Source organism: Wickerhamomyces anomalus, assembly GCF_001661255.1.
Source record: "Wickerhamomyces anomalus NRRL Y-366-8 unplaced genomic scaffold WICANscaffold_3, whole genome shotgun sequence".
NCBI lineage: Eukaryota > Fungi > Ascomycota > Saccharomycetes > Phaffomycetales > Wickerhamomycetaceae > Hansenula > Hansenula anomala.
This window is the reverse complement of record NW_017567112.1, coordinates 443,513-460,717: the sequence shown is the minus strand read 5'-3', so window position 1 is coordinate 460,717 and position 17,205 is coordinate 443,513. Positions and strand designations below refer to the sequence as shown.

Sequence of the window (17,205 nt, the reverse complement as noted above, 5' to 3'; positions counted from 1 at the left end):
TAACAATCTATTGTACCACTGGTAATTTTTCACACTCTTTGATCTTTCTTTGCCTTCTTCGCCAAAAAAATTTTTTTTCGGTAGGGCTAACATGGATTTTTTTTTCTTTGATCAAAACTGAAATTATTGCGAAGAGAGTTGTTGAAAAGTTGGTTAATTTGAAGGTTGAAAGAGTATTGCAAGATGTCTACCACCGTGGAGAAGGTATGTTGAAGAGAGAGGATTAGAATAGGACCAAGACTAACGATTTCCAGATCAAAGCTATTGAAGATGAAATGGCCAAAACCCAAAAGAACAAGGCAACTTCGTTCCATTTGGGTCAATTGAAAGCCAAATTAGCTAAATTAAGAAGAGAACTATTAACACCATCAGGTAGTGGTGGTGGAGGTGGTGGTTTAGGTTTCGATGTTGCAAGAACAGGTGTGGGTTCTGTTGGGTTTGTTGGTTTCCCATCTGTGGGTAAATCTACATTATTGAGTAAATTAACAGGTACACATTCAGAAGCTGCAGCTTATGAATTCACAACTTTAACCACTGTTCCTGGTATTATTCGTTATAAAGGTGCCAAGATCCAAATGTTGGATTTGCCTGGTATCATTGAAGGTGCTAAAGATGGTAAAGGTAGAGGTAAACAAGTTATTGCAGTTGCTAGAACTTGTAATTTAATCTTTATTGTTTTGGATGTTAATAAACCATTAGAACATAAAAGAATCATTGAAAAGGAATTGGAAGGTTTTGGTATAAGATTGAACAAAGAACCACCAAATATTATTGTTAAAAAGAAGGAAAAAGGTGGTATTTCCATTACAAATACAGTTCCATTAACACATTTAGATAATGATGAAATCAGAGCTGTTATGAGTGAATATAAATTAAACAGTGCAGATATTGCATTTAGATGTGATGCTACAGTTGATGATTTGATTGATACTTTAGAAGCTTCACAAAGAAAATATATTCCAGCAGTTTACGTTTTAAATAAGATTGATTCATTTTCAATTGAAGAATTACAATTATTAACAAGAGTTCCAAATGCTGTTCCAATCAGTAGTGGTAAAGAATGGAATTTAGATGAATTATTGGAAATCATGTGGGATAGATTGAATTTGGTTAGAGTTTATACAAAACCAAAGGGGAAATTGCCAGATTTTAATGAACCTATTGTTTTAAGATCAAATCGTTGTACAGTGGAGGATTTCTGTAATCAAATCCATAAAAGTTTGGTTTCTGATTTCAGAACAGCTGTTGTTTTCGGTTCAAGTGTTAAACATCAACCTCAATATGTTGGTTTGAATCATGTTTTGGAAGATGAAGATGTTGTTACGATTTTGAAGAAGTAAGAGGGAAGATACGGTTGTGTTTCTGGTTATTTGCATTTTGTTTCATTGGGTTTGTATTTATAAAAAAGTTTACATTAGTTTTTTCCCGCCTATTAATTTTACATATTGATGTAAATACATCGTTTTCATTCTTATTAATTTGTAGAATATTTAAATAAATAGTATATAATCTAGGTTATAATTCTCTTTGCACTTCTTGAATTATCATGATACTCTTGATCTTCATCATCAAGCGCATCAGCAACTGATCTTTTAGCCTTTTCAGCAGAACCTGGAGTACTAGCGTTATTGGACCCGCCAAATTGTTTTCTAGCTCTGTTGTTCATTTGGAATTTTAATAATTCACTAGCATAAAACCCATATTCATCAAAATCAATTATACTTGGTCTAACTGATTTCAAATAACTAAATCCACTTGTAACATCACAATTATGAGAATCCATTATGTAAGACATGGCAAAAGTTGACAACAAATTATCATTACCATTTAGTGAAAACAACAAAATCCCACACTGTGAATCTTTTTCTTGAATAGAGCGGATCAAATAAAGGAAGTCTTCAAGCATTTTTTGGAAATCTAAATTGGTTATTATTGCATTATTTATCCTTTTATCACTGACAAAAGACACGCTATTTGAAAATTTTGTATTGAAATTCATGATTAGTTCACCTTCATCTTCTGTTAATTTTTGAGTATTAAAATTTGGATCAATAGAAACACAACAACTTGAATCATTTGTGAAATTTTTCAAATAATAACAACATTTTTGAGATGGCATTATACCAAAAATGTATTTAATATTGTTTGTTGACAAAAAATCATTTTGCGCGATAGAGTTTAATGGACCTAGCCATACATTGGTGCTTAATTTTTGAGGTTGTAATTGGTTCAAAGTGTTTGCTAAAGCATGTTTACTATGGAATTGATCAATCATGGTGATTTGAGATGCTGTGTTGTTGTGTATTCTGAATGGTGGCTAGTTGACACCTTTTTCCTCTCGAGGCTAGTTAGCTGTATCAAGGGTAACGAAAAAAAAAATTTAGACACAATTTTTTTTTCAATCTGGATTCTGGGGTCTAAGCGGAGGATAGACTGATAACTTGTATGTGTGTGTTTATCGTTTCTTTGTATTTGAATGAGTGTTAGTTTGTTTTGTTAAAAGATTGGAAACAAGTATGAAAGTGAAATTGGTTGAATTAATTCTTTAAGCGAGTCGAAGCGTAAAGACGTTCTTTCGTCGAGTCTTTGGGCACTTTGCAAAAATCGGTTCGAGAACAGAAAAAACTCACCGTCGCGATGGAAAATTGATTTTTTTTGAAAAAGCGCTGGCGATTGATTTCCGCATTCGGACGGGGATGGTAGGGGACACAATGAGTGCTGCTATTTACACAGGAGGATCATAACTATAGTGAACATTTCAGCACTAACTAATAAAAATAAGTCACATGACATTATGATTACATCAGCATTTGCTTAGTGGCACGTGCATTTGTGGCAGCCGATTGTTTATGTTGGGCTTTTTGGTGCCAGAAGTAGTCAACTCAACTGAAATTGAATAGCAAACTTTATACAATTGGCTATTTACAATCATCAAAACAACACCAACTTGAACATCAAAAGAAAGAATACGCATCTATACTCAATTGAACAATGTTTCTCCAGAATACTTTTAGAATAGCCTCTCGTTCTGTCAAATCAAGTGGCTTTTATCCTTCTCTTTTAAGAAATCAAGCTTCAAGATTCATCTCCACAAAATCTTTATCAACAACAACATCACCATCTTCATTAACTACTAAATTAGGACTTGCAATTGGTGCTAGTACTGCTTTATTACTACATACCCATTCCAAAATCTTAAATGAAGCTGCAAATTTAGGAACAATCAATATAAATACCCCAAATCAGTATAATCCAAAACAAATTGTGGATCCAGATTCTTTAAGTCATCCAAGAACTTCAAGATTTAATGGGAATTTACACTATAGACAATTGTCTTATGGTAGTTTGGCTGGTTTATTTTTCGGTGTTGTCATTGGGAAATTGTCTTCAGTTTTGGTGTTTATCACATTATCTGCAGTGTTGACTTTACAGGTGAGTACAACAAAAGATGACTATTTCAAAAAAGTAAATACTAACTCCTCAATAGTTTCTGCAAAGTCGTGGTATTATTAGAGTTCCATGGACTTCGATTGTTAAAGTTGGCTCTGATAGAGTTGATATTAGACATTTGGTTCTTGAGGATCCAAGTTTCAAAATAAGTTTTGCATTAAGTTTCTTAATTGCAGCCTTTAACATTTGAAGAGGACAAGAATCAATAACCATGATAATGTATAACACATATTTAAACAAAAATGAATTACACAAGACAATATCAAGAGATGTTCACAAAATATGATTTGTAACATTGTGATAACAAATTACATACAACTCGAAAACACCAGCTCTTTCCCAGATGCTCTTTTCAGTGTATGATGCAGCTCAATCCTCAAACAACAGCTTCATCAATACTTACAAATCTCGATATTGAACTCTTGTTTGTATGATCTAAATTAATTGTACGTCTATTTCCGTTTTATATCGGCTATACTCCCACCGATCTCCGAAGGTTCAAAATGAACAAAACTGTGGATAAACATTTACAATCACTCAGCTTCAACATAAATACTTTGCAGAATCACCAACTGGATATCCTTTCTACGATCCAAACCACACTAGCAAAATGACTAAATTAGAACATCAATACAATAAGGAATGGTCAGTAGGCCAAGGTTCAACCAGTGATGATTGGAAAACTTACAAAAAATTAGAACTAGATATTCAAGACCCATCAGAACTTGAAACAAATTACAGATTTTTCATATCAGGTGTCGTCCCAAGACCTGTTGCATTTGTATCAACTTTAGATAAAGAAGGTAATCAAAATTTGGCACCTTATAGTTTTTTCAATATAGTTAGTTCAAACCCACCAGTTTTCGTTTTCGGTGTCAGTAAAAATGCAGCAAGAGATGATGGTACAAAAGATACATTGACTAATATCTTGGATACTGGTGAATTAACAATAAACTTCATTTCTGATTGGTTTGTCGATGCAGCGAATTATACTTCAATCCCATCACCTAAAGGTATTGATGAATTTAAATTGGCTGGATTAACTCCATCACCTTCCAAAAAAGTTAAACCTCCACATGTTGCTGAGTCTGCTTTTTCCATTGAAGCTAAATTATTAACAACTCATGAATGGCATACAAAATCAAATCCTGATCAAAAATCTGGAACTTTGATTATTGTTGAAGGTGTTCATAGTTGGGTTAGAGAAGATATTTTGAATAAAGAACGTAAGACTATTGACATTTCCAAATATAGACCTGTGGGAAGATTGGGAGCCATTAACTACACCACAATTACTGACAATGGGTATCCAATTACTCGTCCACATATGAATAAGTCTTCAAGTGAGATCAAAGAAGGTGACTGGATTGATGAATTGGATAGACTCGCACAGATAGATAAATAGACGTTTTCAGTTTTTTTTACACTTTCGTAACAAACGTCTGTTATCTTTGAATTACTAATTACTCACAATTTGTATCTCTTTATGTTGGAAAAGTTCAAGGGTCTTTATTCGAAAGGTCATTACAAATCACAGAACGAGTTCGCGAACATTCTATCAATATTACGTAATAATTTCGCGAATTTCTTTATATTTTGAAATCAGAAAAATTCAAATAGTATAAGTTAACATCTTGAATATCTATCATTTCTAATACAACAAACCAATGTCTGTGATACATCCAAATAGTTCCAACTACCCATTCAAATTTGAACCTTTCCTACGGACAGAATATAACTTTGGGCTAGATCCTGATAGACCAGTTTGTCAATTTTGGAACGGTCATGGAGGTTGTCCAAATGGTGATCAATGTCCAAATAAACATGTTTTACCAATGTATAGCAACAAAATTGTTTGCAAGCATTGGCTAAGAGGTCTTTGTAAAAAAGGTGATCATTGTGAATTCTTGCATGAATATAATTTAAGAAAAATGCCTGAATGTCTGTTTTATTCAAAGAATGGATTTTGTACTCAGACTCCAGAATGTCAATATTTACATATAGATCCACAATCCAAAATACCTGAATGTTTAAATTATTCAAGAGGGTTCTGTCCAGAAGGTCCAAATTGTAAAAATAGACATATAAAGAAAATCATTTGTCAAAATTATTTAACAGGGTTTTGCCCAGATGGTCCTGATTGTGATTTAGCACATCCACAATTTGAATTATTACCAGATAAATTAAGAATAAGACCTGATAGAGCTGTTGGTGCTAAAGAACATGAAAAATCATTTTTAGAAATACAGTTGGAGAAAGAAGCTAAAGAAAGGGAGGAAAAAGAAAGAGAGGAACTTGAAAGGTTCCAAAAGAAAGTTGTTGATCCAGAGTATTGAGACACATGTATTATATTATTTGTATATTTAATGAATTGAAAAGTTAATGATAATAAAACTACATCAACTCTCGTAAACATAAAGACACTTTTTCATTTTCTATCGACACGTAAATTTCTAGCTCTTTGTCTTTCTGAAGGTGTTAGGACCCAATTTAAATCAACTTCATCATCTTCATCATCAAACCCTAAAATCATGATGATTTGTGTAACTCTTAAGAATTTATCCCTCAAGTTATATCTTGATCTTGTAATTTCACCAATAATACCACTGAAATCTCTTTCCAATTTGATTGAACCTAATTCGTTAACATTATTGTCTAATGACCAAATTTTTCTCTCCAACAGGTTCGATAATGTTGAGACAATTGTAAACATGAACTTATCAAAGATTGAAGAATCCAATGTCTTATGGTATGGTGTTATTAATGTATTCCATTGACTGATGAATCTTTGAACAACAACAGTTTCATCTTCCTTATATGAACTGACTAAATACTCAGAATCTTTAAAACAATCAGTTAATAAAATTTTCAATTTATTTTTGAAAACTTGATTGAACAAAATCCCAATATATTCATCAATAGTATCATTTGATTTTTTAGTAAAAGTTTCATTCAAACTTTCAATAATTGTTTGTAATTTTGAAGAATCAGTTCCAAATGGATAATTTTTGGCTAATAATGAAATATTTTGTTTAATAATCTTGTCAAAATATACCGACCCCAAATTAACAGTATTTAATAATATTATGAAAGTGTGTAATCTTGTTTCATCACCCGATGCAATATTGTTCAATGCAGAAGCACCTCTAGAAAATATACTGCCCATGGTATTACCTTTTGATTGTTGTTGTTGATGCTGGTGTCTGTTTTGAGTTAAATTAGGTCCATGTGTAGGTGCAAGAACAGTCCCAGCTCTTGGTTGGAATTCCCGAAGTCTTTTATAAATTGTTAATAGATAGTCACTCTCCATGATCTTTCTGATATTGGTGATAATGTTCTTAACTGTTATGGGTTGTCCAGTTTCAATTGATTGTCTTAAAGAAGTATTCAACACTAAAATGAAATCTTCAATAGCTGATGAGACTGGTGCATTTTCTGGAGCAACATTTTTTTTAGATATGATGTATGGATTCAAGTCTGGAAATTCTTCAATTTGAAATGCTTGTTCCAAGGATCTTCTAATATAAAAAGTGATCAACACTTCAAATGATGGTAATAATTTTGATTGGATTTTTTTCCCAAACTTACTCTCCAATATTGGTTTCGGTAATTTCAATTCATCTTGCTTAATATTTTGATATTCATTCCATTTAACTGCAACAAATCTACAATATAGTGACCAATAGTTCAAAAATGATGAAAACTCAGATGTGACATCACCAATCTCCACCACTGATAAGCCATCTTCTGAGACTCTTTTACCATCGAAACTTGATCTTGGTGGTGTTGATGATCTCGAAGCATTTGCAGTGTTTGAATAATTTGTTAAAATAGGAAACTTGTAAGATTGTACTTCATCAATGATTCTTGCAATATTTCTTTGATCATAAAAAGTGTCACTAATCAAACCAGCCTGAGAATCTGCCTCCCTTTCCACTCTTTCAATAATACCGGCCATTTGACTGATTCCATAATCTTTGGCTATGATGTGAGAATGTTGATTAATCATTGAAGATATGATTTCCAATAATTTCATTAATGCGGCTGGATAAAACCCAAATTTATCCTGTTGAGACTGGTTTGTTATAATCATCCGACTTTGACTTGCAATGATATTGCAAATAAATTTCGAATAACAATCTAACCCAATATGATCTTTTCCAATCAATGGGAACAATGAAAAGAATTTTGTTAATTTTTCAACATCTTTGGAATCAGCGGCTTTATTGAACTCTTTGGTAAACAAATCACTTAAATCTTCAATCCACTTCTCCACTGCGACTTTTGGAATATCTGGAACATCTGTAGATGGAACAACGTTATTTATAAATTCACCATCAATTGGTAATAGTCGTATTTTTCCAATAGCTTTTGCTGCATTTTCCCAATCATGTGATTCTAATGATGAATTTGCGGCCAATATTAATGATTTCAACTCTCTTACATTACCCACATAATCTGTAGTTTCTTTAACTCGAGATCTTTCAGCATCTAACAATCTAACTCTAGCTGTGATCCTTGAAGCTAATGAACCCGCATTTGACAAAAGATCAACAAGACTACTCGAGTTGTTCAGTGTCGTTGATAATTCCGTCTTGGATAATTCTAGTTTTCTTTCCTCTTTAAAATGCGTTCTTGAGTCTATAAAATTATCTAGATCCTCCTGTAATTGAGATTCTGTTTTCTCTATGGCTTTGATGAATTTTTCCAATTGGGTGGAATTTGTTATACGATTTAGCAATTTCTCGTACCTGAGCGACTCTTCTTGTGTTTTGAAGTCAGCCATATTGATTGAGCACCAAGGTCAACCAATCTCGAGTGATGGGATCCCTTAAATTTGTTGGGTATTATTCGTGTTTTCCAGTGTGGTTTGATCTGTTTGGCTTTCCCACTTTGAACACGATCGATCAAGATCTTGAAAAACTTTCGCGAATGCGTTCTACAAATGAAACCGATGCTTTAATTCAAATTGCAATACTCCCATTAAAACCAATCATAAAAAGATAAATCACTCTAGCCAATGCAAAACATTCATATAGTTTGTTCAGTAATTGCCCGAACTAAACTGTTTCAAGTCAATCCCACTGCTCAGTGCAGCAGCTTGAACATCATCATTACGACTTCTTCTTCTATCTTTTCTTTCTCTTCTGTGCTTTTCCAGCAGCATATTCTTATTCAAGACATCCTTGTTAGCATGTTGCTCCTCTGAGATACTATGTCTTCTTCTTGAACCTTCTCTCGCCCAAAATTCATCCCTATATAGTTCCCATGCTTCTCTAATTTCAGCATTAAAAGCTCTTGGGTTCAACACCAATTTGACATCCGTTGCACCAACTCTTGGTTGTGCCCTTATTTCCAATATTCTGAGATTCTTCTTGACCCATTTCCCAGCTTTTGTTGATTTGAAAAATCCAGTATGATCAAGAACTTGTTGGTCAAATTGCACAATTGACATCATGATAGCTCTTGCCCAATCAATAATTCTATCAGTAATAGGGCTTTTGACTTTGACAAGTCTTAAGTTCAACTGTCTTAGACCCTTGTTGGTTGATGTGAAGAATCTTCTGGGTATTATAATTGTACGACGATATTCACCCGATAGATTGAACAACACCAATGTGATCAATATGAAGAAAAACATAAACTGCAACATTACTTTTACCAACTGTGATGGGTTTATATCTGAAAAATACAAGCTATAGAATGCAAAACCAGCTAATCCAGTCAATATGGCTAAAAATGCAGTGAATTTTCTTCTAAGACTTCTTTGATCCTGTGATTGTTGACGTAGACTTTCCTCCAATATAAGCAAATTTCTAAAGATTTTGGTGGTTGGCGATATTTTATCCTTGTGAATACTCGAAGACCTTACGCTTCTATTGCTTCTTTCACTTGAATCTGATTTTCTTCTGCGACTAGAGCCTCTCCCTTTTGATTTACTTCTTGGGTCCTTCTGTGTAGCGCCTCGTCCTCTAGCAACAACAGTGCTATTCTGAGAGGCAACATCTGAATCTGAATATATGGCTGAATCTTCATCTCTTGAAGTTAAGGGTGTTATTTGATCCATAGCCAGCAGTAGAGGTGACGGGGAGGTGGAGTTTGGAGATTGTTCCTGTTGTGTAGATTCTCTTCTAGAGTGGAAATTTGGGGATTTGGGTGTACGCTTTGGCGACTTCTCAGTATCGTCTAGTGAGATGGCATCTAAAGATGGTGATTCGAGTCTTTTACTCGTTGATTGTTGGTTCTCCATTATTTGATGCATCCACTCTTCAATTTTTTCCTCTATCTTTAACCACGAATTTGACCTAGAGCACCAAAAGATAAGCGAGCTGAAATGTAAACGAATACCACAAAATACTTTCAGAAGTACCAATATTCTTGAATAGCTCAAACTCTGAAGGATTCTGTTCTTGAAACTCCTTTGTCACTCAAATTCTCATTATTTCACATTCTGAACGAAAAAAGTCCAATTCTGGTTTTGAAATTTGGAGAGGCCAACAAAATCTCGTTGTTGTAGATCTTTCGCGAATTTATGAACCAGCGATGGTTGACCACTTGAATCGTGAAGAGCATAGTGAAGCTCATATTAACCAGGAATTGGATTCCAGAGAGCTATGTACGAATATATGGACTACATTCTCAAATCGTTTTACAAATCCACTGGCTGGAATGAGGACAACAGTTATGAAAACATCATTGCAACATCTCAAGGTGAGTGAAGTTCAAAATTACAGAAAGAATAAACTAACATTCATGAAACAGCCTTGATAGATTTCCCAATAGAATCTGATCTCAAGTTCAGCGTTTCTTCAAAGTCATCAGAAAACACTGCAACCTCGCTCTCGCTGACAAACAGCGGTGCCATCAATGGTTCAATAGCATACTTATACACATTAACACCACTTAAACATGTGTTGGGTACGAGTGAGATCAGTCTTCAGGATGCTATACAAGGATACAGAGTGATACGGCCTCCATTGTATAAGTCATATAATTACAAGAAGGACAAACCTATATTTGGAGCACACTCGTTATATTATGGTCGAATGTACTTCCCTGGGTCAGCTTTAGAAGCTATGGTTGTTAAGAGAATATCTGAATCATCACAAATTTTGGTTAAATGTGTCAGTCATGAAAAACTCAAAAACAATGGTACTATGACTTTTTATTTTCAAAAAGACACCGGGAGATTATCAAGAGAATATATTTTCTCCACAAATGAAGCATTATTGGGATTCAGGTGTCTTTATAACTTCCGTCAAGGTGCTGAAAGATTGAACACTGCATTATATAACAATTCTTCTTTATCAATAGGTGCTGAAATTTGGTATGGTGCTATGAATATGAGTCCCGGTCTTTCGACTGCACTAAGATATTCAACACAATCTACTTATACCGGGAAACCATTAACGATAACATTAGCATGCAATCCAATATTGGGACATCTTTCATCAACGTACTCGGTCAGAACTAGTGCAAGCTCTACATTTTCTTCAAGATATGATTTCAACATTTATTCTTATGACTCGGATTTGGGATTTGGGTGTGAGTTATGGAGAACTAGTGGGAATAATTCACCAGTCCTACCCTTAAGGCGTATTGATCCAAAATTAGCACCTTATAGTAAACATACATCTCAAGATCAAACTGTCATTGAAGCATTTGAAAGCCTGGTTAAAGAAACGGACTTTACAAGTGTTATAAAAATTGGTACCACGATGAATGATAGAGATGTGAAGTTAAAATGGGAAGGTAAGTTTAAAGATTTCTTGATATCTACAGGTGTTGACATTCAAATCAATTCACAAGTTCCAGACGTGAAAAAATGGGGACTTCAAGTACAATATGCATCATGAATAAAAAATACAAATCATGTCTCCTTTTTAATTTTTTTAGCTGTAGCGTTCCCAATTAAAGGGTTTTCTTCAAGTGCTCTCTTTCTATTCTTACCCTTTGGTGGATTTTCGATCAAATATAAAGCCTCTCTTAACGATTCTGCTAAATCTTCATCTTCATAAGCATCAACAGAATACCACAAATAATGTTTTGGGACTCTGATTCCCTCTTTTAAGATTTTCTCCATTCTAGACTTGACATCATCAGGATCATTAAAACTATTGTAGAAGATAGTCAAAAAACGTTTGGAAATGTTGGTTAGCGTGAAGGACATGGCACTAAAGTACGTTATTGGCTCTTGATCTTCCAAGAGTTCCTTGGCTTCTTTTTCCTTCTGTTCCTTTTGCTCCTTTTCTTTTAGTTTCTTCTCTTTTTCCTCCTTTATTGCTAGTTCTTTTTCTTCAATTTCCTTTTCTTCAGCTTCTTTTTCACTACTTTTTCTAGTTCTTCTTGTTCTCTTCTCAACCTTTTCTTCCTTTGGTTCTTCCTTAACTTCCTCTAACTTGGCTTCTTCACTCTCGACATCTTCTTCCTCTTGATCTTTCTTCTCCTTCTTTGCCTTTTTGGCTTCTTGTCTATTTTTCCATCTTTTTATTTGATCCCTATTATGAATCACCAAAAATGAAACCAAAATATCGCCATTCTCTAATCTTTCAATTATACTATCTTTAGGTAAATGATAACGAATATTGGCATTTTCGCTGAATTCAAACACCAAATCAGCACCATCCACATACATCTCTTGGAAAGTTGTTAATTGTTTCTCCTTTGGTGGCTTTGGTTTCTTTGGAGCTTTTGGTTTCTTTAATGGTTTAGGAGCAGGTGGTGTGGGTTGTGAAACAGGTTGAGGATTTGAAATGAAAGGTGGTTGTCTGTAATAAGAGGTTGGACCCATTGCTTTTGCTCTCTGTATATATCCTTGAAATTCTCTAATTTGTTCTGGTTTAGCATTACCTGTAGCCACTATTTTCATCAATGTATTCAAAGCAGGTTCAGCTCTTGCGATAACATTCAAGTTCGCAATCATCATTTGGCTTTCTGGTGTTTGCATCATATCATTTTGTGGAGGAGGTTGTGGTGGTTGAATAGGTGGTGGAGCTGATTGATTTGGTTGTTGAGGTGGTGGGTTCTGAGTTGGTGAAGCATTACTTGCTGATGGAGCTTGAGGTTGAGGTGAAGCAGTTTGAGTTTGATGATTTTGTACTTGAAGAGGAGGCAAAGGACGGTTCTGTATTTCTGTCTGTGGTGTTGACGTGCTTGGGGTTTGTTCCTTTGGGGGTTGAGGTGTAGTAGTTGAGCCACTGGCTTCTTGACTAGGAGTAGCATCTTGGGACGGTTGTTCGGTTGGTACTTCAGGTTTCGATTGAGTTTCTGAAGGTGGTTCAGTGTTATCCTTTGAAGCTGGTTGAGCTGAAGTCTCTCGACTTTCATTTTCTTTATCACTATCGTTTTCATCAGATTCTTCATCCTCTTCGTCTTCCTCTTCGTCTTCCTTGGCCTCAGTATTTTGGGCAGTTGAAGCTGGCTCTGTCTGTTCTGTTTGTTGATCTACTGACACTTGGGTTGGAGGAACAACAGTGCTTGGATCTAGTCCTTCTTGTTTAGCTTTATTTTTCAATTCTCTAATCTTTTGTTTCTCTTCTCTCATCTTCTTAGCAGCCAAACGCTTCTCCTTCTTTTTCTCCTTCTCATCCTGTCTTTTCTTTTCAACATCTTCATCTTTCAAAATGAAAAACCTAACATCAAAGTTATGAGGACCTAAGGTCATAGCACAGTCACAAAACTTGTTCATTCTATCTCTTGCATTTACATCATTATCAAATTTAGTTTTACCTTTAGCCCAATACAGGTCAAAAATATTGCCATTTGTGTATGATTTTCTTGATCTCATCAATGACGAGTATAAAACAGCACTATCTTTTAATGACAAGGCGTTGTTTAAGATATTATAGGATGGCTCTTCAATTGATAGTGGAAGCCCTTCAACTTCTTTGAATGGCCTTGGTGGTGGGGGTGGGGGCAATTCTTCTTCGATATCAGAAGCATTTTCATTTTTGGATCTGGATCTTCCAGCACCACGTCTTCTTCCCTTTGGAGGCATCTTGATGGGCTAAAATTGACTGAATCTTGATTGGAATCAGTAATAAGTTTGTTAAAGTTGTTGTTCAAAGCGTGAAAAATCCTTTTCGACCTTGTATCACGTGATCTGGCCTCGGAGCTGATAAATTTACTAATTTATTCACCAATTTTGAACATGATCTTTTGGAAATTGGATATTTAAAGATCTCTAGTCATTTGATCTCTGTTGATTCTTTAATTCGTTTTATCATGCTGTATAAATATTCAATTAACACAAGTCCTGTTCTCTTCACCAAACAATCGAGCTTTGAATCGCGCCAGGCGCGAAAACTAGAAAAAAAAAAACTGGAAATAAATAAAAAAACGCGTCTCAATATCAACAACTTCAGTTTGATTCATTGGAAGCGCCTACAAGCACCTCAGGGATGTCTCTTAAGCGTGAGGTTAACCTCAATGATTTTGGTGCCACTGGCTCCAAAAAGAGAAGAACTATCCATGCTACTGGTAAGTGAAATTTTCGCTCTACCCATTAAATTGAATAAAGCTAACACAGTATTATAGATTTGGAAAAGTTTGCCCCTGGTGCTATTATTAAAGTAAAAGTCAAAAATTTCGTTACTTATGCTTTGACTGAATTTACGTTGTCTCCATCATTAAACATGATCATTGGTCCAAATGGTACTGGTAAAAGTACTTTTGTTTGTGCTGTGTGCCTTGGTTTGGGTGGTTCACCATTGTTATTAGGGAGACAAAAAGCTTTGAATCAATTCATTAAAAACGGTGAAAATAGCGCAACTATTGAAATCACCTTGAAAAATGAACCTGGAAAACCTGAAATCGTCATCCAAAGAGACTTTTATCCAACTAATAAATCTGATTGGTATTTAAGCGGTAAACCAGTTTCTGAACAAAAGATCAAGGGTCGCTTGAGAGACATGAACATCCAATTAGATAACTTGTGTCAATTCTTACCACAAGAAAAAGTTGCAGATTTTGCTAAATTGAGTCCTGAAGATTTGTTACAAGAAACTGAAAGAGCCATTGAAGTTGGATTATTAGAACAACATCAACAATTGATCAAATTAGATGAAGAGAAGTTCGAACTTGATGATACGTTAAAAACCAAGATAGCTGACCATGAAAAGTTGTCTGAAGAAAGAAAACGTTTTGAAGATGAAGCCCGTAAATATGAAGCTTTTCAGAAGAAGAAGGAAGAGTTTGAAGACCATGAAAGATTGTTACCATACGCTAAGATTCAAGATCTTAAAGTCAAACAACAAGAGGTGAAAGAGAAGCGTGATCAACTTAAGAAAAGATTAGAAGAATTTCAAGAGCTTACAAGACCTTATGAGGAGGCTGCTGCTTCTTTCGATGGTGACATCCAAGCATCCATGAATCAAGTCCATGATAAAAAGACTGAACAACAACGGGTTAAAGAAGAAGTTAAAACTTATAAAGGGAAACTTTCTGATATTGAGCAAAAACACCAAAAATTGTTGAGTTTAATAAATTCAAATAAAACTAAGGCTGAAATGAAGAAAAAAGATCATGAAAAAGGTTTAGCACAATTAGAAAAGTTGAAAGAAGATCGAGAACTTATTCAACTCCTTGATGAAGATACTCTTAATAGCTATAAATCCAAAAGTTCAGAATTGTTTGTGTATGATGATGAACTAGATACCAAATATAACAACATTTATAGTGAATATCAAAGATTCAAGAAAGATGAAGCATTCCATAATGATGTGATTCAAAAAACAAGACACCAGTTCAAATCTGATGATCGTATACATGTTTTGGATTCTGGTGGTCATGGTTATATTGTATCTAACAGGCTAGCATCTGAAGCTAAAAAAGCTGTGGGATTACTACGTTCTCCAGACTTCCATCAATATAAAGGGAAAGTTTTCGAACCTCCTTGTGTTACTTTATCAGCCACTAAACCTGAATATGCTGCCTACCTTGAAGAACTTGTTGATATACAAACAACTTTTGCTTTGACAGCTGTTTCCAAAGATGCTTATAATGATGTTTCAAAAGAAATTTTCCAAAAACACAAGAATAGTGTGCCTTTTAGATATTTGGCAAACAGACAGTTGAATCCTAGTTTATCAAGAGAACAATTGAATGAGTTAGGGTTCGATGGTTATCTACGTGATTTTGTCACCGGTCCAAAAGCTGTTGTTCAAATGTTGGCAGAAACAGCTTTTATTCATGATGTTCCTGTTGCTACTAGAGAGTTATCGGAGCAACAGATCCAACGTTTACAAAGACCACAACAAAATGGTCAACTTTTATTCAGAAAATTCATTAGTGGTGATTCAATGTACAATTTGTCGAGATCAAGATATGGTTCAAATCAAGTTACTGCAAGAATTTCACAAGTTAATATGAGACCAAATTACTTTTCTGCTGGTGGTATGACAGATGAAAGAAAACGTCAATTGAATGAAAAGATTAAACAATCAGAAGCAAATATTGAAGCTCTTGTTGCACGTAGGGCTCAAATCAAAGAAGACCTTTATCAAGTGGATGAAGAAAGAAGACCAGTAAAGGAAGAAAGAGCAGAAGTTGAAAAAAGAATCAAGGATGCAGCACTTGCAAAGAAAGAGTATGATAGATTGGAAGTTAGAATAAATTCCTTGGAGGACAAAGTGAAGAAATTGGAACAAGAAGCTAATAAAGATTATTCTGCTGAACTTGCAATACAACAAAAGAAATTGAGATTAGTTGCAGAAGAAAGAATTAAAATTTTGGGAAACATTTCAAAGGTTCAAATCAAATCAACCAAAATTTCTCAAGCTATTGCAGTATTAGAAGTTAAGAAGTTTGATCAAGAGAACAAGAAGGTTTCAATTAAGAAATTAATTGAAAGTATTGCTCAAGAAAAGAAAGAGTTAGAAAAACAATATCAAGAGGCAAAGAAGAGATATCAAGAATATAAACAAAGTTCTGAAAGAAAGAGATTATTGGAACAAACCATGAGATATACAGGTGATGAAAAAGAAAGATTGAACAACTTGATTGTGAAGTACACTGAACTGGAAAGATTCACAGAAGTTAGAATAAGAGACATGCTTGAAGGTTTAGAATCTGAATTGACTTTGTTGGGTACTGGTTCAAAATCTTCTGTTAATACATTAGAAAGAATCAATGAACAACTTGAAACATTGGATCAAGAAATTCCAGAATTGGAATTAAGAATCAAACAACAATCTTTCAGTCTTAAAGATATTCATAATGAGTGGGAACCAAAATTACTCGATATGGTTCACAAGATTTCTACCAAATTTTCAAGTATTTTCCCATCAGTTGGTGTTGCTGGTGAAGTTAAAGTTGCTAGAGCTGAAAAATATTCCGATTGGAGATTAGAAATCAAAGTTAAATTCCGTGATGAAGGTGAATTAAAAGTTCTTGATAGTCATTCTCAATCAGGTGGTGAAAGAGCTGTTTCCACTGTGTTTTATATGATTAGTATGCAAGAATTGACTACATCTCCATTCAGAGTTGTTGATGAAATCAATCAAGGTATGGATGCAAGAAATGAAAGAGTTGTTCATAAACATATGGTTCAAGTTGCATGTCAAGAACATACTTCCCAATATTTCTTGATCACACCAAAATTGTTGACTAATTTGTTTTATTCACAAAACATGCGTGTTCATTGTATTATGGCTGGTCCTTGGACACCAAATCCAACAGAAAAGGCTGAATATTTGTCATTAGGTGCTACTTCTATTTATACTTGATTTATGTTCTTGTTTGTGTGTGTATAAGTGT

General features: G+C 34.4%; 9 protein-coding genes across 9 annotated transcripts; 5 read left to right on the top strand and 4 right to left on the bottom strand.

Annotated features, from left to right (window-relative positions):
* Positions 1 to 183: 183 nt before the first annotated feature.
* On the top strand, positions 184 to 1,340 carry RBG1 (GTP-binding protein RBG1; the record flags this gene model as incomplete). Its single annotated transcript, XM_019181661.1, has 2 exons — positions 184 to 204; positions 255 to 1,340. 2 exons carry the CDS (start codon positions 184 to 186, stop codon positions 1,338 to 1,340), a joined length of 1,107 nt encoding a protein of 368 aa, XP_019038939.1.
* Positions 1,341 to 1,510: 170 nt separating this feature from the next.
* Positions 1,511 to 2,275, bottom strand: WICANDRAFT_62317 (uncharacterized protein; the record flags this gene model as incomplete). The annotated part of the gene is made up of 1 exon (XM_019183343.1): positions 1,511 to 2,275. The coding sequence occupies one exon, from the start codon at positions 2,273 to 2,275 to the stop codon at positions 1,511 to 1,513; it is 765 nt and encodes a 254-aa protein (XP_019038938.1).
* A 1,306-nt stretch (positions 2,276 to 3,581) lies between these two features.
* WICANDRAFT_100125 (flavin reductase family protein) lies at positions 3,582 to 4,855 on the top strand (the record flags this gene model as incomplete). Its single annotated transcript, XM_019180287.1, has 1 exon — positions 3,582 to 4,855. The coding sequence occupies exon 1, from the start codon at positions 4,061 to 4,063 to the stop codon at positions 4,853 to 4,855; it is 795 nt and encodes a 264-aa protein (XP_019038937.1). The 5' UTR covers positions 3,582 to 4,060.
* A 262-nt stretch (positions 4,856 to 5,117) lies between these two features.
* On the top strand, positions 5,118 to 5,786 carry YTH1 (cleavage polyadenylation factor RNA-binding subunit YTH1; the record flags this gene model as incomplete). The annotated part of the gene is made up of 2 exons (XM_019185600.1): positions 5,118 to 5,661; positions 5,692 to 5,786. The coding sequence occupies 2 exons, from the start codon at positions 5,118 to 5,120 to the stop codon at positions 5,784 to 5,786; spliced, it is 639 nt and encodes a 212-aa protein (XP_019038936.1).
* Positions 5,787 to 5,878: 92 nt separating this feature from the next.
* COG4 (Golgi transport complex subunit COG4) lies at positions 5,879 to 8,236 on the bottom strand (the record flags this gene model as incomplete). Its single annotated transcript, XM_019183342.1, has 1 exon — positions 5,879 to 8,236. The coding sequence occupies one exon, from the start codon at positions 8,234 to 8,236 to the stop codon at positions 5,879 to 5,881; it is 2,358 nt and encodes a 785-aa protein (XP_019038935.1).
* Positions 8,237 to 8,668: 432 nt separating this feature from the next.
* SPO7 (Nem1-Spo7 phosphatase regulatory subunit SPO7) lies at positions 8,669 to 9,370 on the bottom strand (the record flags this gene model as incomplete). The annotated part of the gene is made up of 1 exon (XM_019180878.1): positions 8,669 to 9,370. A coding segment is annotated over one exon (702 nt), but the record flags the coding sequence as incomplete, so codon positions are not given.
* Positions 9,371 to 10,064: 694 nt separating this feature from the next.
* On the top strand, positions 10,065 to 11,306 carry MDM10 (Mdm10p; the record flags this gene model as incomplete). The annotated part of the gene is made up of 2 exons (XM_019181645.1): positions 10,065 to 10,161; positions 10,213 to 11,306. 2 exons carry the CDS (start codon positions 10,065 to 10,067, stop codon positions 11,304 to 11,306), a joined length of 1,191 nt encoding a protein of 396 aa, XP_019038933.1.
* A 1,639-nt stretch (positions 11,307 to 12,945) lies between these two features.
* SWC3 (Swc3p) lies at positions 12,946 to 13,619 on the bottom strand (the record flags this gene model as incomplete). The annotated part of the gene is made up of 1 exon (XM_019186304.1): positions 12,946 to 13,619. A coding segment is annotated over exon 1 (487 nt), but the record flags the coding sequence as incomplete, so codon positions are not given.
* A 1,995-nt stretch (positions 13,620 to 15,614) lies between these two features.
* Positions 15,615 to 17,174, top strand: SMC5 (DNA repair ATPase SMC5; the record flags this gene model as incomplete). Its single annotated transcript, XM_019185599.1, has 1 exon — positions 15,615 to 17,174. One exon carries the CDS (start codon positions 15,615 to 15,617, stop codon positions 17,172 to 17,174), a length of 1,560 nt encoding a protein of 519 aa, XP_019038931.1.
* Between the last annotated feature and the right edge of the window lie 31 nt (positions 17,175 to 17,205).